Source organism: Protomyctophum bolini (assembly GCF_963924005.1).
Source record: "Protomyctophum bolini genome assembly, chromosome: 6".
Classification (NCBI taxonomy): Eukaryota; Metazoa; Chordata; class Actinopteri; order Myctophiformes; family Myctophidae; genus Protomyctophum; species Protomyctophum bolini.
In genome coordinates this window covers 24510648-24533933 of record NC_137867.1, presented here as the reverse complement: position 1 = coordinate 24533933, position 23286 = coordinate 24510648, and the positions used below count along the sequence as shown (strand labels likewise).

Here is a 23286-nt window from a genome sequence, read left to right as displayed (position 1 = left end):
ATGTAAATTTGTGCTTTCTTTTTTTTTCATCCTTTGGGCGGTATGCGCAGAATCCAGGGGCGGTTGTGATTGGCCAATCAAGCTGCTAAGATTCACTGTCATGTAAGGACTCTGAATGACGCTCTGACAGTGAGTGAGATATGACGTGGAGAATGGATTATTACCTTGTTGGCTAGTGTCTGATGAAACTTTTTATTTTTTATGAGATCATTATAATTTACACAATGTGGGAGTATGCGAGCAAAGAACCAACGTTAACATTCGAAATGAACTGGCCAGTGTCCAAGTGTTTCGGCCAGACGGAATAAGCTCTTCTCACCACGGAATCAACTCGTCGCCGGCTAGCTAGCAGACTACACCGACGTTAGCGTCAACATTGAGAAACAATTGACATTAAAACGGACCCGGAATAAGTTAGCGTAAGTAAGTTAACGAAGAGCTCAAATGGAGGCTCATAAGGGTCATAACATTGGCTAAACGAGACTACAGCTAGCTACTATAGCTAATATTAGCGCATCTGTCTGTTGAAAGGACCTGTCAAAATGGGCTCGTTGTTCCGAAGTGAGGAGATGTGTTTGGCCCAGTTGTTTCTGCAGTCTGGATCCGCATACGACTGTATCAGTGAACTGGGAGAAATGGGACTGGTAGAATTCAGAGACGTAAGTTTACCACGATTGAGCGAGGTGCTGCTAACCTTTAGCAGCTAACGTGTTGTAAAAACTTCAGTCAAAGTTAATATGAAGTGGATAACAGCAAAAGCACACTACACTATGGCTTATACACTGAGTTGCGTACCATACGGACTGACAACTATTGCATTTGACACCCTTTTCACCTTAACAAAATAGTGGTACTGCTTTAATTTACAACCGAGGGCTTATTTTCCTTGCAAATGTATACTTTTAATTTGACCTATACATGTTTTTCACATTGTACCTTTCAGCTCAATCCCAGTGTCAACACTTTTCAACGAAAATTTGTCAGTGAGATTAAAAGATGCGAAGAGATGGAGAGGATTCTTGGTAAGGATACACAATATACACCGCTTCACTTCTATACGCCTGGATGCCTTTTAGCCAATGATCTGGCTGGTCAACGAGGCAGAAGGGTGGTTTAATTGGAGGCCATTCGCAGGAGATTAAATTCTGGGCCCAAATAAAGTGGAACTAGACAGCTTGTGATAGGATTGAGAATTCTATCCAAGACGTGCCAAGCCAGGCCAACCTAGATTGGTTTCTCAAAACATAAAATAATCAATGATCCCCAGGTCCATTTCGGAACCCCCTTAAGGAACACTGACTGTCCCAGACAGTGGACCACACTGAGAATCACCTCTGAGGTTCTTCATTCAATTGAGGAACTAGAGCTTGCCTGGATACAGATTAGGCTCAGCAGTATCATTCCTATCCTTACTCTCTTATCTGTATTTTCAGTGATAACAGGATTACCTTTATGTCGACAACTCAACATAGTCTACTCTGTATCTTTTACAGGATACCTTCTGAGGGAAATCAAAAAAGCTGATATACCACTTCCAGAAGGAGATGTGAACCCTGTTGCTCCACTGCCCAAGCATGTCATGGTTATAATGGTAAGCTTCTGAACATTTTTGTATTTGTTTTTGCTATCTCTATTATACTGTAAGTTGCTTATTCCTACTCTATATTTATTACATGTTCATAAAACAGTCCACACTAGGCAGAGTTTGTGCCATATTTTACCTTTAGTTAAAAGCACACCTATGGGGGCACGGTGGCCTGGTCTCTAAACTTCCTCCCCCTGGCCAGCCGGGTCGCCTGATGGAGGGGAAATGAACTGGTTGGAATAACGTGTTCCTTCCACGCGCTACGTCCAACCAGGGAAACTCCCCCGTGTCAGGTGTAAAGGAGCAACTTGGACACTCAGGCATGAAGGAAGTTCAAGTCTGTTGCTTTCCCCTTGCCCCCCATATATGTTGGCGGAGGATGTGTAGAGCCCAGGATCACATTAGATAATTGGCACAGGGGTGAAAATGGGTTACAAAATTGTGGGATAAAGATTTTATCCCACTTATTTATAAACACTTATATGAAGATACACAACATATTGAAGTAAAGCACTTTGCTCATTACTGTGGGATCTTTATGCATGTCTCTGTTCTACAGGAGCAGCTGCAGAGGCTGGAAGTGGAGTTGAGCGAGGTCACCAGAAACAAAGAGAAGCTACAAAAGAATCTTCTGGAACTGACAGAGTACACACACATGCTGCGTATCACACGCAACTTCATTCAGCGAAGCACAGAGGTTAGAATCTTGGCAATCTGGGAACCCATTTGTTTTTGCCAGAGACAGGAACTCGTTTTGGCTTGTCCCCTTTCTTAGTCCACTTCCTCCCAGGTGCTACAGTACGCTATATTCTTTTCCCTAGGATAGCTCAGGGAAGGAGCGCTCGTTTTACCACGCCGGCTAGTAAAGGAAAGCGCCACCCGTGCGGGCGGAACCTCACCTTCTAATATAAACACAAACCCGATTCTGCCAGTTGCCTCGCTAGCCTAGTGGACTACTACGCCGACTTGTAATATATGCTTCGCTAGTTCGCCCCACTGCCGCCACTGTTTTTACAACCGCAGACTTTTTAATAGTTTTTGGATTAAGGTTGCATTAAAAAGACTGGATTAAGGTTGGTGAAGGATGCGTTGCTCCCCTGCTTGCGGTTATGTTTATGTTAGAGTTAGAGATAGGGTTAGAGTTAGGGTTAGGGTTAAGGTTAGAGTTTTATGAAAGATGAGACCTGCGCCCCGGGACCTGGGAAGGAATCAGAGAGGACAGGGAGGATGGGGCAGGCGTGGTGGCACGGCTCTACACATAGACCCGTTACTAAGCAACCACGCACCTGCGGCGTGGCTCTGGGGGTCGGGAAGCACACATGCGGTGTCACTCGCGAGGCGACCAGGAGGCCGGTTACCTACGGGTTAGGGTTAGGGTTAGAGTTAGAGTACTAGTAGGCATAAACACTTGTGTGCGGTCCAAAACACAGCCCAGCGCTTCCTACTCCACTGACAACCAATCACAGCGCTCTAAATTCATTAGCATTTTAGCAACATACAGTAGTTGGATCCATTACAGAGAAGTATACAGACTTATGGAGTAGAGCCATCTACCTGTGTCCCTGTTATGCCCATATAGAGATTCATTCAAACCTTTATTTATTCTTGAAAGACCTTGAGGTTTCCCTCATAGTCTCGTCGAAGTAGTTGCTTATGTCATAAAATGTTTTTAATAATAATAAAACAAAGTACAGTCTGGCCTTACAGAACAACAACGCTGAACACAATAGTTTAATAATCAGCATATAACATATATATTCTTTGTAATAAATATTTGAAGTTTCTCAGAAGGTCAGGATTCCTGACTCAGGAATTAGAATGTGTTTTTACATTACAGTCCTAAATGTACTGTAATGTAAAGTATTGTTGAAATTAAATATATTTTTGGTTTTAATAGGCTAAGCCTTTACCCAGTTCAATCTAAAAATTCCCGCTGCTGACTGCAAAAAAATCAAGATAATCTGAGCAACGGACAGAAGCTATAACAAAATACATACATAAATGGATGCACCTGGGACGTATCCTCAGTGATGTATCCCAAGGTCATCAGGGTTTCGGGTCTCCCAACATCATACCCATCACTCAGGTGACCCAGCCGGGGTGATCAAGTCCCGACTTACGTCCCAGTAGCTACCCTCGATAAGTCCCATATGGGAAAAAACAGGGCCACACAATCCGTTCCTCCTGAACTACTCTGCCGGGACTGGGAGGTACCATTCTGGCGCATGGAAGGACTAGGCTCTGTGGGTTGACTCCTGTCCGGGCCCCTCCTACGTCTCACCAGGTCCACTCCTGCTCTCACCAGGTCAGGCCCTGTGCGTTGCACCAGACTCCCAGCACCAGGCACTTTATTCAGGAATGGTGGATTCTCGAGCTGCAACGGTTCCGCAGGCTCCACCTTGCCCTTGGTGGTGCCGCAGGCTCCGCTTGAGGCTTGAATGGCCCTCCTAAAGGCCTCAACGTGGGTTTGTTGGGCTTCTTCCTCACGGAAGACACAGGCTGGGGCGCCAACCCATACTGCTCCCGGCTGCCACCCGTCTGTCTCTCCGGTGGTCACCAGACTATTCCTGGTTGTCACGTAGTCTATTCCTATGAGTCACTATAACTATGAGTTAGCTAAAACTAACTTGATCAACGTGCCCAATTGTTCCAGTGTTAACATGGGTTTTTTCTCGAGTGTACGTCTTCTTAGCTACTGCAGCAAATGTCCGCTGACTCAGGGGTACAGCACACAGTTTGAAGGAACTGCGCAGGAGGCTTGGTGAGGAAATCTGGAAAGCAGAGCAACAACAAAAGCCCTGCCATTTTGAACTCCTTGAGATCTCAGTATCTGTTAGTCTTTGTCTGCCAATATATAATGATGCTACATGGCACCATCATGGAAGCAAGCTCAAATAAATCAGCCAACTCAAAAGGGGCAAGCTCATATATGTGCATATATGAGCTCCATATTTGGGTGTAGCATCATTGGGAACTCCTTATGGTTATGGCTGATTCACAACCATATAAGGAGTCAGAGGTCTGCCGACTGGACTGCTGTCTGTCAAAAAAGTTTCATTAATAGTTGTCATTTCCCCATCTGTCTTGCAGCGTGAGCCCTTACAAGTGCAGTATGAAGAGTTTCCCTTCTTGGAAAAGGACACAATGATGGACTACAACAGCATGCAGAGACTTGGAGCCAAACTTGGGTGAGGGACTATCCTATAATTTTAGACGTGTGTCTGTCATATCTGTCACCACGCTTTGCTCCTCACTGCCTTGACCAGTTGATCTGCATTTGCACACAGACATTGACTATTATTATCTCGATTCCCTTTTTTCAATTTAACATTGAACACTGTTTATTAGCATTTTTCGCCAATTCTGTTGGACTCTTGAGTGCAGTTTTCGTAGTCACTGCACATGCGTGGCCACTGGCCAGGGTCACCCGGAAGAGAAACAGGCCACCGTAAGCTAATCATCTGTTTGCAGTCAATCGCGGGAATGTCTGTACTCTATTGCTTCGCTAGCCAACTCGCGTTAATATTTCCGTCATTTGCGTGCCATGTTCTTCCCAAACAAATAATGAATAACCATGCTAAATGACTATAAACAACAGCTCTGCGGCTGATTACGTTCGGTTACACCATTAGTTTCCTATTGAATTCAGTTGACGACACACTTCATGTGTCATCAACACTTCATGTACCATCTCCTCCAGATGGTGGCAGAAGTGAGTTCCTCCTGCTTCCATCTGGTCTCTCGGGCAAAGACGATGTACTACAGTGCTGATCGGAGCGATATGCGACCGCTAGATAGTTAGGGAAAATTTGCTTAATTTCTGTCAATTCTGGATTCACAGATGTGTTCATAAAGGTGTCTACTATCGCAGAAAAATGTGTTTTAAGCCAACTCCCTTGGGAAATAAATTAATTTGCATAAATGCAAAAATTAATAAATGGGACGGACGGACAGACAGACATATTAATATATAAAGATCATTAATGTATCACAAATGCATCTTAATTGAAACTTAACCCTTAGCCCGCTAGCATTTATTGAAAAATTAGGATCTAATTCACGCCAGCATTTTTCCCAGTCGACCACTTATTTTGAAAAGCCACATTTCCAGACTTCCGGAAGTGAGCTTATCCTAGTAAGTTTAACAGGTCCAGGACGACTGTTGTTTACAATATGGGTCTATGCCGGTGCACTAGAGGGCTCCTCATCGCCGGCTCTGTGCCGTCAAAGAAACGCTGTTTTGATCAGAATAAGAGACTTTATTGTCACACCTTAAAAATAATTAACAGTAAAATAAGGGTGAAATTAATTTGCCAGGGCTCCTCAGACTTTCAGTTCATTAATAAATATGGCTCTATATCATTATATAAAAAGATCAACACATAATAAAAAACGACGGTGCTGAAAAAAAGTATGCTTTTGTAAACAAATACAAATATGAATAAACATACAACTATCTCTACTCTTCCAACTTCCTGGCATCGCCCTCACGGCTCTTGTCATCTAGCTTGTTGTTCATGCAAAATTTGCCACAAGCAGAAATGCACAGAAATGCCTTTGTCACCAAGCTTCCATCCATTCTCCAGTATGTACTGAAGTATGAATGGAAGCTGCCAATCTCTGGTCTGGACATAAGCTCGGAGTGCTGTGCTGCGGCTCCTGTTGTCGGGGGCAGTTCTTCTGGTTTGATACTACTGTGATGATGGCTTGGATGTCCAAAACTTCCATAGCCCTCTCCACTTTGTCAGTGTTGCAGAACTACTACCACTACTGGGAGTATCGATCCAGACAACAGGAGCCGCAGCGCAGCACTCTCCGAGCTTATATCCAGACCAGAGATTGGCTGCTGCTGCAAAGTCCATCACTGGATGTACAGTACATCCAGTGTACCACCACCAAGCTTCCATCCATAATCTCATGTACTGGACTCGGTACAGACTCATAGCCTTTGTCACCAAGCTTCCATCCATACTGTCAATGAACAGACCCCATCACACCAGACTATCTTCTGAAGTCAGTCAGTTGCAACTGCATTTTAGTGCACAGTGCATTTCTGCTTGTGGCAACTGCCATGGCAGATTTGACAAGAACAACAAACTAGAATTACTAGATGACAAGAGCAGTGATGGAGATGCCAGGAAGTTGGAAGAGTAGAGCTAGTTGTATGTTTATTCATATTTGTATTTATTGTTTACAAAAGCATACTTTCTTTTTAGCACCATAGTTTTTTTATTATGTGTTGATCTTTTTATATAATGATATAGAGCCATATTTTATTTATTAATGAACTGAAAGTCTGAGGATCCCTGGCAAATTAATTTCACCCTTATTTTACTGTTTTTAACTAATATTTTTAAGGTGTGACAAAGTCTTTCTTATTCTGAAATAAATAATACCTAAATCAGCTAAAGATTGTTCTTTTGTCCATCTATTTCTCTTTCAACAGTTAGTTTAAATTAAGATGCATTTTTGTGATATATTAATGATCTTTAATATATTAGTCTGTCTGTCTGTCTGTCTGTCTGTCTGTCTGTCTGTCTGTCTGTCTGTCCGTCCGTCCCCCCACACACACACACACGCCCAAAGAAAAGAAAACACCGTAGACATATTGACATATGCATAACATGGCATATTAGTTATTACGCATGTCTGGGACATACGTACAAAAGCAGCCAATTTTATGGCCAGGAAGTAATTTTTACTGAAAGGTAATGGCTGGAACGGATTCAGCACCCCCCAAAAAACCCTATTTTCATACCTTAGAAGCTCATTATTGGCCAATTTGACATTGTCCTGCATTTATCCTAGGCCCTCCGGGTACCCCAACTTTGATTAACTCACACAAAGTTTCCCAAGGGAGTTGGCTTGGAACACATTTTTCTGTGATAGTAGACACCTTTATGAACACATCTGTGAAGAAAGCTAGTGGTAAGCATTTTCTTTCCAGATTTGCCACAACTTTAGCAAATTTTCCGTAACTTAAGAGGCGAGATCAAAACTAATCTTTTGATGTTTTTTCATAAATTAATTCCCAATTTTCTTTTATGTCATGAAAAGTAGTGAAAATTGCTGATCTACAAACTCATAATGCATCACAAGACACAAGCTTGTAGATCTGATTTCGTTACGAATTTGGAATTTGGAAGCCTTGAATAACATGCCAAAATAGGGAAGCCAGATGGAAGGTAGACGTAATAAGCCTAGTAGGCTTCAGTCTATACCTTTTGTTGAACTAAGAATGTTTTTTAGTATGGAAAAACAAACAAACTAATAAACTAAACTAAAGGTGGCCTCTGGGTTTTATAAATATTTAAACAATGAAACATTGCAAACAAGAGGTTATAGCAGGTAGAATTGGATCTGTTGGAACACAGGTTATTTTTTCCATTTCCTGAAAAATGACGTTCTTTGTATACAGTACATACAGGTCGGGTAGGTTTAGGCCCAGCAGCAACGATATGTTGGTGCACACATGTTGCTTTTTAAAATGTTTGCCTCTCCATTCCCCCAGTTTTATCTCAGGCCTGATACATAGGACAAAGATAGAGGCCTTTGAGCGGATGCTGTGGAGAGTGTGTAAAGGCTACACCATCCTCAGCTACTCAGAGATTGATGAGTATCTTGAAGACCCTGATACGGTATGTCGCCCTGAGTTAATATTGGCTGGGTTTCCCAAAGGAAATATGCATAGTGAGTATGCGTGTGGTTCTTCTCAACAACACCCCCTTTCAGTGTGAACATAGTTATTCCGTGCATAGATGTGCCACGCAATAGTAGGCCTGATGCCTGGTATGCTATGCCTGAGGCATATATTGGTAGGCCTGAGGCCTACCATACCGGCCTGACCGGTCAATAAAAGAATGCTGAATTAACTAGCTTGTATTGGTAACTTTGACTGCACAATAGCCTCCCATTGAACCTCCTTGTCTAGGCCTATATGTATTAACCCACAATCGATTGTTATTCAATTTAATTCACTTGTACAATGGGACAGTAGTGTTTTCATATACGAGGCCTACGTTTACCTTGCCGACATCACTTTGCCTCTGAAATATTTGGACTCTAGACAGCTGACAGTAGGCTCTCTTCACTCCAGGCCTAAACATATAAAAAAAACAAAGTTTTTATATTTAAATGAGATGAAGAAAGTCACCACTCACATCACTCATTTCCCTGCAAATGGTTTTACTACTGCCACATGTCGACAGGTGTGTGTAGGCTAAAGAGGCTTTAGAAACGGGTTTGCTTCTACATGTATTCATGCAGGAGGCCTTACGTGCGCAATGAGGACGGGTATGGCTGTGCTCTAGTCTACACTATTCGGTGTTTCCCAAAATAGGAAATTGTGTCTGATTGGCTGCCATGCCGCCAATTTGGCCGCACACGGGCTTCTGATTGCGGCCTAGAGGGGTGTGTTCAAGCTACGCGCAGCGCAAAATGTATTTAGGAAACCCAGCCATTGTCCTTACCAATTTCCTGCATTTCAGAGTGAGATTTAATGAGCAGCAGTAAAAGAAAAAAATCACACCCGTGTGAAGTGAGGGTCGCTCTTTTCATTACAAAAGTAATTCCGGCATGTTTCACTTGTTCTGGCGTCTTTGCTTTTCTGCCCTCACTTTTATCTTCAATATGTACTTTGCTCAGCCAATCAACTCATCGCCAAGTATGGGGTGATTAGCCAATCACGAGCCAATGTTTTTTATAAAGTATATTTATTGGTTTTAACAAATTTAAGGACAACAAACACACACATTACACAACAAGAACATAATAACAAACAAGAAAAATAATGAAAGAAAAGAAAAACAACACTATTATAAATAAAAAGATTGAATATACAAAGACATGGCAAGAACAATGAACCATAATGACAATAAGTTGCTTTTGAATTTTGATAGACTCCCATTCAGGAAATACATCCATACAGTATATATACATATATTAAAAAGACAGACAATACAGTTATCATAGGCACCAAATCATTACAATGAGAGCAGACCCATGCATACTCCACTCAAAGGCGGCAACCGCCCCCCCTCCAGGCGGCAGGGCCACCACCCCAAGAAGCGGCCCCGACGCAATGCATCGAGACCCCTGCCCAGGCGACCGCTCCCCCATACCCAAAGGGCCAACAAGCCCCCACCCCAAAGCAGAGCACCCACTAGGGAAGAATGCTGGCATATAAGAAATCTAAGGTTGGCACGGAAAACCTCCAAGTACTGTGGCAGACAATGTTGGTCCAATATGATCTAAATAAGGGTCCCAAATTTTGTAGAAAGTGCCCAATTTAGAATGCAACATGCATGTAATGTATTCACAAGGAATACAGTCCAACAGTCACTTTTTGAGGGGCGCTAGCGAGTGATTTCACTTCTACCCGTAGGGTACAAATGGTACAGATGTCACTGTTTGTAGCAGTCAAACAAAAAGCGGCACACATCCTCATCCACTTTTAAATGCTCAAAAAAAAGATCTGCTGTAAATAAAACAATTAGCATTTAAAAGTTAGTTGCAAGACCCCCTCTTGTTTTTCACAGTTTGCAGCAGTAATGGCCTATTTTATTTATTACACCATTAACCCATTATGTGAACACAACATCCAATCACAAAATTGGGAATTACATGTTGATGGGCCTCACCTCCAAAATCGTCGAATTTTCGTCGAATGTAAGTTTTTTCAGGTATTGTGAATGATTCCATCTCCAGTGGCTCCTTGAAGTATGTTCATGTACTCTACTCCTGTATGTAGGCCATCATGCATGTGATCTCTTGAACAACATGAGCAAGAATACAAATTAGTGTCTAATATTGTGTAGTTAAAATAATTTCACTTGAAAAGTTGGTCCTGGTGGCTTGGATATACAACGTTTCCTGTTTATTTCCTTTGCAGGGTGAACCTGCTAAAAGTGTGGTGTTCCTGATCTCTTATTGGGGGGAACAAATCGGCCAGAAAGTCAAGAAGATCTGTGACTGGTAATGATTTTCTTTAGTTTGTATCCCTCCGCCGGTAATAGCTTTCTTCACGATTATGTTCATAGTCATAAATATGTCTACTATCGCATATCAATTTGTTCCAAACCAACTCCCTTGGGAAACTTTGTGACAGCTGCTGAAAGTTGGGGTACCATTAACAACCTATATAAGGCAAAATATTCCAAATTTCATTATACTTTAAGTGGCATGTGACGTGTCAAACTAGGGGGTTTTCATGATTCTGAATCCATTGCAAGCATTAGGTTTGCACGTAAAACACTCCTTCAGCTAAAAATCTGATTTTACGGGGGCCAGTTTCGAATTGCAGCCGTCCGTAGGTGCCCTTTGAGAGCGGTTTTAAAGGAGTCAAGGGATTCGCATGTCTTAATGACTGTAGGTAGGGCGTTCCACATTTTGGTGGCGCAGGAATTTAGTCCCTTGTTTGTGCCGAATCTGCGTTGCACATGGTTTGTTGCACTCCCTCTGGTGTTGTGGGTGTGGACTTCGTTAAAGGATAATTCCATGCTAGAAGGCTTTCTTACCTTTTATTTTTAGTTGTTACAGTACGTCCCCACCAAAGAGGTCCATGTGTTATTTTGTGCAAAAGTGCATTATTGACTATTTTCCCTAATATAAGCCCTCAATGGGGGTTTGGTTTTTGTGCTAATTTGCTTATTTCCATCGGAATAAGTAGTAAAGTGTGCCGCTTGGGATGCTATTTACATTATGAAGAGAGGATATATACAAAAACAATTGTTGTAGGGGAAATAACACCTGGACCTCTTTGATGGGGACGTAATAACTACAAATAAGTCCACCGACTGGGAATAATGTTCATAGCTAACTAGCTACATATCTCCTGTTGTGTTTATAGCAGACTCCTCACTCGAAAGCAAACTCCACAACATTTTATTTACGGTACCTGCCGTAGTGTCAACCCCTTACCCCTGTGTCAGATCGGTGGTTAGCCTGGCATATTTGCCGATACTGATATAACCAATTAAGGGCCGATCTGATTTTTACCGATACAGTATCGGGACATCTCAACTTCTTTTATTACGTTGGTGGCCATTTTATCACCGGAAAGATTAGCCTCCAGGATACAACCTAGGTAGGTCATTTCATCTTTCCGTGTGATAATATTGTCACCCACTCTAACCAAGAAGCCATCTGCCTTGCTGAGATTACTATTTTATCCAAAGAGAATGGATTCAGTTTTTCCCAGGTGTAAAGATAGTTTTATCAGCGAGCCAGGTGCAGATTCTATTGAGGGCCTTTTCAACCTGCAGTTTGTTCCTGTCTGAGACCAGCAGTGCTGAGTCATCTGCGAACAGGAACAAGTTGCAGTCACAAGCTGATGTCATGTCGTTTACATATATTAGGAACAGTACATTACTACATTTTAAAATTTGTCCAGAAAGAAAGAGACACGATAGGAGAAATCACTATGCTTTCATGGCGTACAGACAGAAATTGCAAATAAGGCAACAGTGATGGTGGTATTTCTAGTTTGTGTCTTGTCACTGTTTAGCATTGCTTATCTGACTTTTGGATAACAAGTTTTTTTGTTTCTCCCCAGCTATCACTGTCACTTGTATCCATATCCCAATAGCAATGAGGAGCGAAATGATGTTGTAGAAGGACTTAGAACCCGCATTCAGGACCTGCACACAGTATGTCTATATGTTTTCATTCAAAGGGTTTTTGTTGCATCTATACTTCAGGTCACAGAAAAGTAGTTAAACATGTAAACCGGTAGTTTGCTTTAACAGCTCAAATTGTGACTTCTTCACAGACTAATGGATTACTTGGAAGATTTTTTTGCTGTCATTTGCTGGTTAAAATATAATCTTCTTAGTTCTGACTAGATTGGAACATCATGTATTCATTATATCCCAGCGAGGGTAACCCTTGTACCAGTCTTTTGTGGGAAGATGATAGTTTGAGGTCATTTTCAGTTACAAAATAACTGTTTCTGTAACATGAATGAGCTTTTCATTTCCTTTGGGAGCCACTATTGGCAGCTGTGCTAGGGTAGCTATCCGAAGGAGCATTGCTCCAGGAATTACATTAGCTTCCTGTAGCACATGATCTACATGAGACTTTTTCCTCCCCTTGTCTCTATAAACGTATTGTCTTCACCAGGCCGAAGGCATCTAAAGTTTGCAGGAGTGGTTCACTTTGAACAAAATAAATAAATAACTGAAATATTTGCCGTAAAAGGCAGAGGAAGACATGCTACCTTTTTCAGTTTCACATTGGACTATTATAGCCTTACCAAGTCTGCCTAGTGTTCCAGATCAAATCACAAATTCTGACATTGGAGAGAAATATATTTGTTTCTTCATATGGGTGTGGAATGAATATTTGTTCATAATGTGAAACACCAGAGACATTATGTTTAACTGTTCATCTCCTCAGGTGCTCTACAGGACAGAGGACTATCTGAAACAGGTTCTGAACAAGGCATCAGAGTCTGTCTACACTTGGGTCATCCAAGTCAAAAAGATGAAATCCATCTACTATATCCTCAACATGTGTAGCTTTGATGTCACAAACAAGTGTTTGATCGCTGAAGTGTGGTGTCCTGTCAATGACCTTCCCACCCTGCGGATGGCGCTAGAGGAAGGCTCGGTGAGAACTGTACACAATACACATGATGTGGTTGCTTGCTTCTTGAAGTGAAACATTGTTATTATTGAGAGAAGGATAAAGTATAAAGTGCACGCTATGTTTAGTGTTTGCAACATAAGGATGCAACCATAAGATATTCCCACATGAAATTAATGAGATTCTGTGTGTAGAGGGCGGTGTAAGGGAGCCTTAATCCTCTGCCTTAATGTGCTGCTTTGACTATTTTCAGTCCAGCCGATCAGCTGTCTTTAATGTACATTCTAGTTTTGGCCGCTTCGCAACCCACACACTTATCGTCACACTGCTGCTCCGACCAATATCATTGAGTCATATTGTTGTCCGAGTACCCATTACCAAATGGCTGTGTCCCTTTTGTGTCCATATATGGAGATGTCTGTATCAGTCGGTCCTTGTCCCTTTTTTGCTCATTTATGGAGACCCCTCTAGTGACATCTTTGTTACTGTTCGCCAATAGAAGGCTCTGTAGTAGAAGACTGGCCTGATGAAGTGAACGGTGGTGACGCGGGTGCAGGTCTTTTTTCCGACAGCATATTGATCCGAAACCTCAATCCTAACCTAACCCTAACCGAAAGCACGGGAGCAGCGCATGTCGGACCATCGCTTTTTTGCATCGCAGCGAATGTCCCCCCGCTGCGGATCGGATCGTTGCCCCGTCGGCTAGAATGCTGTCGGAAAAAAGGCCGCCTCCCGGTGACGCAACTCTCCTTATATGGCTCTGGGTCGGATCAGTGTCTCTCGACAACCGGATCTCTGTATCTGTCAGTCCTTGTTAAGGGTGTGTGCACCTTATATTCGGATATTTGGCACAGCTTTGTGTGTATGTGTGTGAATGTACTCCACTGATTGGCTGAGCACAGAATGCGCCGCTCAGTTCACACAATTGGGATTTTATAAAATATTAGTTGCCACTGCCGCTCGGTTTGAATAATGAAGATCCAATACCATGTGTCATATTATGGGTTAAAAAAAAAATATATATATATATATATATATCCCAGTGTGAACAAGCAGGGCTATTATTCCAGTGCATGCTTGGGTTTTTGAAGACATTAAAATCTATCCTTGTTCACAGAGGAAGAGTGGTGCAACAGTTCCGTCTTTTGTCAACCGCATCCCCAGCAACGACACCCCCCCTACACTAATAAGGACCAACAAATTCACTTCTGGTTTCCAGAACATTGTGGATGCCTACGGTGTGGGCAGCTACAGAGAGGTTAACCCAGGTATGTGGTCACTACTCGTACTTCACTTTTCTGCCCTCACTTTTATCTTCAATATGTTTGCTCTCTGCTTTGCAGAGTTTGCGCAGCCAATCAATCATCGCTATGGGGGGGGGGGGGGGGGGGGGGGCACACATTGCTGGCTTTTCCACAGCAGTCTTATTGACTTTCTGCCATTTGGTCTTTAGCGCCTTACACAATCATCACCTTCCCTTTCCTGTTTGCTGTGATGTTTGGGGACCTGGGTCATGGCATGATCATGGCTTTGTTCGGTTTCTGGATGGTGTTCTATGAGAACGATCGGAAACTGAAACGCACCAGGAATGAGGTGAATAAGTCGATCAATCCACTCCAGAAATAGACTCAAACATTGTTCACAAGCAGACTTTGTACATAATACTGTAAGTCTTTGCCATTTACGTGGTTCTTAGTGTTTTGTTCTTAATGTTTATGTGCAGATTTGGAACACATTCTTTGAGGGCCGTTACATCATTCTCATGATGGGCCTGTTCTCAATCTATACTGGTCTCATCTACAATGACTGCTTCTCCAAGTCCCTTAACATCTTTGGTTCTGGCTGGAGTGTCCGTGCCATGACGAAAGCTGGAGTTTGGACGTGAGTACTTCATAACCCCACAAATACTGTAGGACAGTGGTTCTCAACCTTTTTGGCTGGCGACCCCCATAAAAATAAAAAGCTAATATGAGGCTATGTGCATGCATAAAGTGAGTGGCAAAGTGAGTTTAACATTGTTTAATCAATCAGACTTATTTTTGTCTTACTCTTATGTTTAATAAACTCCACTGGTTTATCAATGTGATTTTAGATGTTTGGCATAAGCAATGTTATAAGCAATGTTTTCTTACATACAACTATTTGCTGTTGACATATTTGATGGAGAAAGCTAAGTTTATTGTCCAAAAATAAGGTGTGAGTATTGGCTGCTGATTAGAGTGCAGAGTCACTCAGTACAGTATGTTTGCCCAGACATACATACAGTACAGGCTTGAGTGCAGGGCAGACACAATGCACATAGACATGGCACAGAAACATCCTCAATTGCTCTCTCTTCCTCATCAAATATTGCCTGCTAGTTAAGAAGTAGGTCCGGGAGTGGCTTATTGTCGGTATCAGCCGGTAACAATGCGCGTAGCAATGCGCTAGACCCCTGGGAGGTGGAGTGCCACACCTACCATCAGCTCCCAGTACTTCCTGCACGACTTGCCACACTAGCCGTGCTACTCATACGCTGAGTTGGCGGTGCCCGGGATCGAACCCATGACCTTGTGGTCCAAAGACGAGAGCTCTACCGACTGAGCTACCCGGACACTGTAAAATACACTGCTAGTTAAATATTTCACTTTTACTGAAATATTAACAGAGAAAGCTGGAAATTATGAATGTTTTTTTTTAAATCCATCCATCTTCAACTGCTTATCCGGAGTCGGGTCGCGGGGGCAACAGTTCCAGCAGAGATTATCTCCAGCCTACCCTCTCCAGAGCAACATTAGCAACTTACTTAAATATTATTATTTTTTCTTAGCACATTCAGAAAAGCGCACACTCTAAATGATTTTCCACCCCCTTGGAAGGCCACAACCCCCAGGTTGAGAACCATTGCTGTAGGAAAGTGTAGAACCATTAAACAGCCAAATTCACATTAAATTCACAAGTCATATTTCTACATATTTTCTGGTTGTTTATAGTGAATGTCATCTAATGAGAATTTCTAATTCTGTTCCAAGTTTTATGACCAAGAAGACAAATCTATGTATGGACAATGAAATGGTTTTGGATATGTTTTCTAACATTTTGTTGTATCCGACAGTGATAAAGATATCAGGGGCAATCGTTTTCTAAGTCTGGATCCAAATATTACAGGAGTCTTCGTAGGACCCTATCCGCTGGGAATCGACCCGGTGAATGTTTCTTTTTGTCGGATAAATAAACATCATGCATGACATAAATGATCAATGTTACTGTATATTAATCTCTCAAATGTGGTTAGTAATATCTCCTTCATCTCTTGTCTTTTCCTTGTGGAGATCTGGAACCTGGCATCCAACCGCCTCACTTTCCTAAACTCATATAAGATGAAGATGTCAGTAACCGTGGGCGTCATACACATGAGTTTTGGGGTCATACTCGGTATCTTTAACCACTTGTAAGTAACCATGTCTTCATTTGACGTTAGAGCTTGTATTGACAGAATTAACTGGATTTTGTGGAGCATAACTACATCTTGTCAACACCCACATAGGCACTTTAGGAAGAAATACAACCTGTACTTGGTATTTCTTCCCGAAATCCTGTTCCTGCTGTGTCTGTTTGGCTACCTGGTGTTCATGATACTCTACAAGTGGCTGGCCTTCTCTGCTCAGGACTCCAAGCACGCCCCTAGCATCCTCATCCACTTCATAAACATGTTCCTCATGCAGGGCGATGATGTACAGCCCCTCTACCCAGGACAGGTGAGAATGTACAGATATAAAACCCCACCACATGTGGGTTGTGTGTTGGCAATACACTATCGAGGGATTAATTAATGCTGGCGGGAATTGTGTTTTAATGTCAAATCCTTTATAAACACAGAGTTGAACTTAATTGGCTCAATAACGGTATGCAATGAATAAAGGTCATACAACATTGTGCAGTATACTTTAGGCTTACCATTAAAATGCATTATATGCACCATTTTCCATTCAGCATTGTCAGCATTAACACAGAGCGAAAGAAAAAAAGAGTGATGCTCTAGGTCTGTTTAATTGTGATGTTTTCTGCTTTGATTTTGGGAGTGGCAGGTAGAAGATTACCTGCCACATACAGTAGCTCTGATGCTGGTTCTACTGCAGAGGTCACATCATGAATATGAATTGATCGACACTGAACAGATAAAATCCACTTCATTTTAAGCTGGTTATTGCCACTGAGGCAGAGGATATGAAAAGGTTATGCAACATGTCTGCTGTGTTTCATCTAGACTGGACTGCAGGTGTTCCTAGTGGTCGTTGCCTTGCTCTCTGTGCCTGTTTTACTGCTGGGAAAACCGCTTTACCTTTATTGGCTTCACAATGGAGGCCGCCACCTAAGAATGTACAGGGTAAGTTTCCTCGTGTCTTGTTTTTTTGTGTGCTCTTGTCTTTTGTATGCGTGTTGATAGACATATTAGTCGATAGACGATTAGTCATGTGCCTAAATATTTGTGTCACTAACCCCCTTAGGGGTATGAGCGTGTTCGACGCGGCAGCGAGGAGGAACTCTCCCTTATGAGGGCTCATGACATGGAGGAGGGAAGCAGTCACAGTGACCTCTCCACCAGCAGAGAGCATCAGACGGAGGAGGTTGGCACGACAACACCATTGTCTGCTCAGCTAGTCCAGTGATTCTCAACCTTTGGGCCATGATGATACTGCAAGTTGGCCCCCAAATAATTAGGAAAACATTACATTTTTAGTAATAATATAACGAATATAACGAAATGAATTGAGATTCAAGCAGGAACACGATTGGTATACAAAACAAATAACCTGATCTGTACTTGCACTTGATGGGCCCTGATCAAGAAAAGGTTGAGGCCCACTGAGCTAGTCATTTTATGTTAACAAAAAATCAGTGGCAGATTTCTGCCCCCAACGAAGAAGTAACGATCATTGTTTTTCTCTTTTGAAAGTTTGACTTTGCAGATGAATTCCTTCACCAGGCCATCCACACAATAGAATATTGCTTAGGTTGCGTCTCCAACACAGCCTCTTACTTAAGGCTCTGGGCTCTGAGTCTGGCACATGCCCGTGAGTATCATCCTTGTGAAATTTACACATTTATGCAATTATTTCTTTGTTTAAAAAAGAAAGACAAATCAACTGCAAGAACATACTGCAACAAAGAGTTTGGCATAGGATATTTTTGTCAATGGTATTGATATTTTATCAATCATAGCCCTGAGAATGATCTTCCACTACTGTAGTGTAAAAAGGCATAATATACATTATACATTATACATTTATACATTTATTTTTCCTCCTTCTCTCAAATATCACTCAAATGAATGTTTCCTTGCCTCTGCTCTCACAGAGCTGTCTGAGGTGCTGTGGACTATGGTGATGCGTGTGGGACTACGGATGGACACCAGTCTGGGCATCATGTTCTTGGTCCCTGTGTTTGGCCTGTTTGCTGTTCTCACAGTGTCTATCCTCCTGGTAATGGAGGGACTGTCTGCCTTCCTTCATGCCCTTAGGCTGCACTGGTAAGATGCATGCCCCCAACTACAATGATTTCCTTTTATTATCTTATTTTATTTCCTTTTATTATTATTTATTCAGACTATATATATATATTTCCCCTTGATAAATTGATCAAATATTCAACAAGGATTTGTCACTCAGAATGACTGGCAATACAAACGAAAATGTTTATCTAATGCAGTTAATATAATGTCAGAAGAGAAAGTGGGTACATAATAAACTAGAACTGCTCTCTGTCGAGTGCTTGTTGCACACAAGTGCACTACTACTAGTGCGCAAGCAGAGCGTGCAAGTACTGTAGACTGCTACAAACTTTCAAATCTCAGCCTCTCTGTGAAAGAACGTTTGCAATATTGAATTATTGGGTTTAGCTATTTGCTACGTACCTTGCTTTTGGAGGAGAAAAAGTAGTATTTTGAAGTATGGTAATGATTACTTATGCCTGTTATGGCAGTGGTGTCAGATTACATACATGTATACATAGGGGCATTACCTTTAGTCCACCCGACACTGGTTATCGATGGTGACGTACTGATGACATGTTTCAATTATACCCTGGCATTGGTACATATATTAATCACGTCATATGCTCATATGTCTATATATGTGTGTGTGTGTGTGTATATATATATACACATATATATGTATGTATATGTAATTTTCTTAGTGGTATAATGTGGTTACTCGGGTGGTTTGATGCGTATGTCCCTTTTTTTAACCCACCTGACACTGAAACATATCATTACGTCACCATCGTAAACCAATTATACCCTGGCATTGGTTACATAATCTTCATGTCATGACTCATGGGACATCTGCGGAAAACATACCTGCACAGTCTGCTTCCGTATGTCCGGGGCCACCATATGATGTCATATCATATGCATTCTAAGGGACATTGGTACATATCTTCATCACGTCATGGGACATATGCTTCGTAGCATGACGGAAAACATACCTGCACGGTCAGCTTCGTGCCAGCATATGACGTCGTATCATATGCTGCTAAGGGACATACGCATCGTAGCACCTGACTGATAACATTACTTGCATGCTCTGCTTGCACAAGTAATTACATATCTTATCATATCAATAAAACAAAGGTGTTTGCATGATACACAGCAAATAAATACACAACATGAACAGATTTAAAGGGGAAAATACCATTTACTTTTGTTTTTATTGCAATAGCTGTTCCTGTGGTTATACATTTGTTTTCCTTCTCAGGGTGGAGTTCCAGAATAAATTCTACAGTGGAACTGGGATCAAGTTTTCTCCCTTTTCCTTCTCCCTCCTGCCATCCAGCTTTGAGCATGATGGCTTGCTATGAAAGGACAAGCAGGTTGTCGTTGTCCAGTAGTAAACACAGCCAAAATGTGCCAGCAGAGATCAGTTGTGCTAAAGCCCACCTAGATATAGGATTGGCTTCCTAAGCCTTACAAGGCAGTCCGAAAAGTGTAACTTCCTACAAGCTCAACAATGCCTAAGACTTTGTATCTAATGATGACCTCTTCATGCCTACAGACAGCACAATTTTTTAGCCAAGGATTATCATTTTGTCACTCATGTGCTCACTGAGCCTTCTGTATCAGTTTGACACTTGCAGCGTCATTCATATTTATGTTGCACAGAGTAATTGAACATGGCTAATGACTAAAGCAGAAATTGTTGGATGTTCAACATGTCAAGCTCAAGAATCATGTGCATCATCCGCATGGTAAACAAATGATTTGCTTTAAATGTTAGAGTTTTTCTGGGGTCACTGGGAGGAGTGGGATGCAAAAGTTCATTTTCACAGTTTATTTTATACTTTCTCTTGCACTGACTGCCTTACAGAAGTCCAACCAAATGAATGAGCATATCTATTTTTCATATTTTGGGGCTATCAAAACATTGCAAAGGGTATTTTACTTTTCTTTATTGAAAAGTTTTTTGACATGAATGTGATAAGAGATGTATATACTTTTATAGAGCAATTGTTTAAATTATTACTATTATTTTGTTTTTGGAATCATGCTGTGATTATGCTTCTTGAAGATGTGTATTTACAATGTCGTTTGTGCCCCATCACCTTGTGAGAAACATTTCACATTCCACTGAAAGTTTCACATGCTTTTATGTTTTAGCTGCTCTAGAGCCATGGAATGAGTTGGCAATAGAGCAGTAAAAGTCAGCACTACACAGTAAGTATTGATTTAACTGAGTTAAATTAACAGTGGATTTTACTGTGTTGACTGGAAAGTTGTGTGAAGCCTTATTCTAATACAATACTTTAGTATGTACCGTATGTATATGATTTAAGAAATTATTTTAGCTATACTAAAATCTAACTTGTGTTTTAACTTATGTTTCTAGTTTTACTTGTAATTGGAAATATTAAATCTGGCCAGTTTTATTTGTGATCATTATGCTGAACATGATGGGGTCATTCCCATGTTCCTAGTGTCTTGTATGTTCCCAGGGTCCGGTTAAGTGTAGTGTCCATGGATATTTTTATCTGAAGATCCAACTGGTTGCATTTCTGCAGAGCAAAAGAGTGAGTTGCAAGCCTCCTTTTTCAAATTCATCCCACTGTGTTCTACTGGTTAGGCCAGCACCAATGCAGGCGTACTATACTGTGTGTGCATGAATTTGATCACAAAAGGGTGGCTATTGGGAACATGAGACCCAGGGAACATAATATGCTCCCAACATTATGGGAGTGCTTGGACCTCCTCAATCGCAATTTATTTTGCTGTGGTTTTAAAACACCAATGCGTTTCAGCTTATGAGTGTTTCATTTTTGAAGGGTGTGGCCTTTGATATCGGAACAAGATTAAAGACTTGGTAAAATATCCAGACAACCACTGTATTGTATGGGTGTGTACTATGTGTTTGCTTTGACATTCTTTAATTGCTGATAACATTCACATGGGGGTGGTTCTTCTACATGTCATTTCTTCTAATGTAGCCCCAGATCTTGTCTGTTTTTAGAATGAGAATGGGTTTCAAAAGGAATTGCATTGAAGAAGAAAAAAACATTGTACTAATACATTCCTGTTTTTATTTTCTATTTGTTTATGTTGAAGATTGTAATAAATTGTATTTGATTGAATTGTACATTTTCTAATTAATATTCTTTGTAGACTGATTTAATTGAGCCTAGGCTGAACTCAGAACTCGATGCAGTGACAGTATGGTTAGAGATAGGGTAAGTGATTTTCATTAATAATAAAAAATAAACTATAAAGATAATTAATAATTGATTGGATGTATTAATTTGTTAACTTGTTCAAAGGATTTAAAGACTAGGGATGTGTACATTATGCTTTTGTTATTGTTTTGTTCTTTGTTTATCTTAAGATTTTGTTGCATATAAGAAAGAAAAATCACATCCGTGTGAAGAGATGTAATTTGTGTTAACAGAAAATAGCCGATTTGCTCAAACAAATTCTCCTTGTCAATGGCATTTAATGTTTGTTAGGACAAAAATCTACACTAGCTAAATATAATGTGGCTGGATAGGCATCACCTAACAAAAATAGACGCTAACGATTTGCTTGTTTGTAGGACGAAGTTTACCCTAATAGCTGGTTATAGGAGAGGCTATAGCGCCCCTCAAAATCACAATGAGCACAAAGCTTCTATACTGTACATAATTCATCTGACCGGATTTGGGTTTCACTATTTTCAAAATCATGTTTCTTTCAAATGTGGTCTGTTTCCTTTTCTTTCTGTGAGCATGCTCCTAGTTCAATAGCAATTTAATAGTACTAACGCCACGCATGGTGTTTTGAGCATCAACTTTTCATCGGGCTAAGGAGAGAACGGACTGATCTGGTCATAACTGCAGTCCAAGACTGATATAGCCCTTCATAGATCTTCATAGTGTCTCAGTGGTATTTCAGGTTGTTGTTGGGTGGATAGAAATGAACAGTAGCCTACACAATGTACACTGCTAGTAATATTGGTGCCCTCTTCTTAAATGTTGAAAGAGCTAAGATAGTGGTCACAGACACTATGGGTGACTTAAACGTCCCTGGTGCCTTCTTCCTACAGTAGGTACATGAAAGGGTTCAAAGTGTCTCACCGTCTTCTGCTGGACCTGAAGAACGAGGCCCTCCCGAGTCTGGTTAGTATATAACCAATGAGGAAGTAGAATACTAAAATGCCTATGTTAATGATGGTGATGGAATAAAGTCTGAAAGTGATGTCACATGAACACAATGGGGATATAGACCACACCCACAGGAACGCACCCAGGGTGCCGGCCTGATTCTGGCGAGCCGCCCCGCGTCTGAAACGGTTGAGAAATGACAGTTACCGTGCGGGGGTCCCTCTAATGTAGCCTGTACTGTACTGTACTGTACTGGCACACCCGAAATCACCATATATACAGTTAATATGTGCGTGTGTGTGTGTTGGGCTGTGCACAGGTGGTGAAAAACAACCATGCTGTTTTTGTGCTCAGACGCACCCACCCAGCCAGCCACCCACCCACACACAGCTCCATAAGGGAGTGTTTGCGCCACTCAAAAATCAGAAGCTGGCCTCTTCGATGTAGGACCGATGTAGGGCATGGCTACACAGTGTTGAAAAGGACAAGAACACATATCAAACCGTTTGAAACAC

The 23286-nt window shown here is 41.5% G+C and overlaps 1 protein-coding gene across 1 annotated transcript; it reads left to right on the top strand.

Annotated features, from left to right (window-relative positions):
- Positions 1-136: 136 nt before the first annotated feature.
- atp6v0a2b (ATPase H+ transporting V0 subunit a2b) lies at positions 137-21774 on the top strand. The gene is made up of 20 exons (XM_080766549.1): positions 137-659; positions 944-1022; positions 1494-1591; positions 2145-2282; positions 4676-4773; positions 8097-8223; positions 10476-10558; positions 12138-12231; positions 12980-13192; positions 14286-14436; positions 14622-14761; positions 14892-15049; positions 16263-16353; positions 16480-16598; positions 16695-16905; positions 17415-17534; positions 17656-17775; positions 18105-18222; positions 18506-18677; positions 19903-21774. The coding sequence occupies exons 1-20, from the start codon at positions 543-545 to the stop codon at positions 20003-20005; spliced, it is 2550 nt and encodes an 849-aa protein (XP_080622675.1). The 5' UTR covers positions 137-542; the 3' UTR covers positions 20006-21774.
- The last annotated feature ends 1512 nt before the right edge of the window (positions 21775-23286 follow it).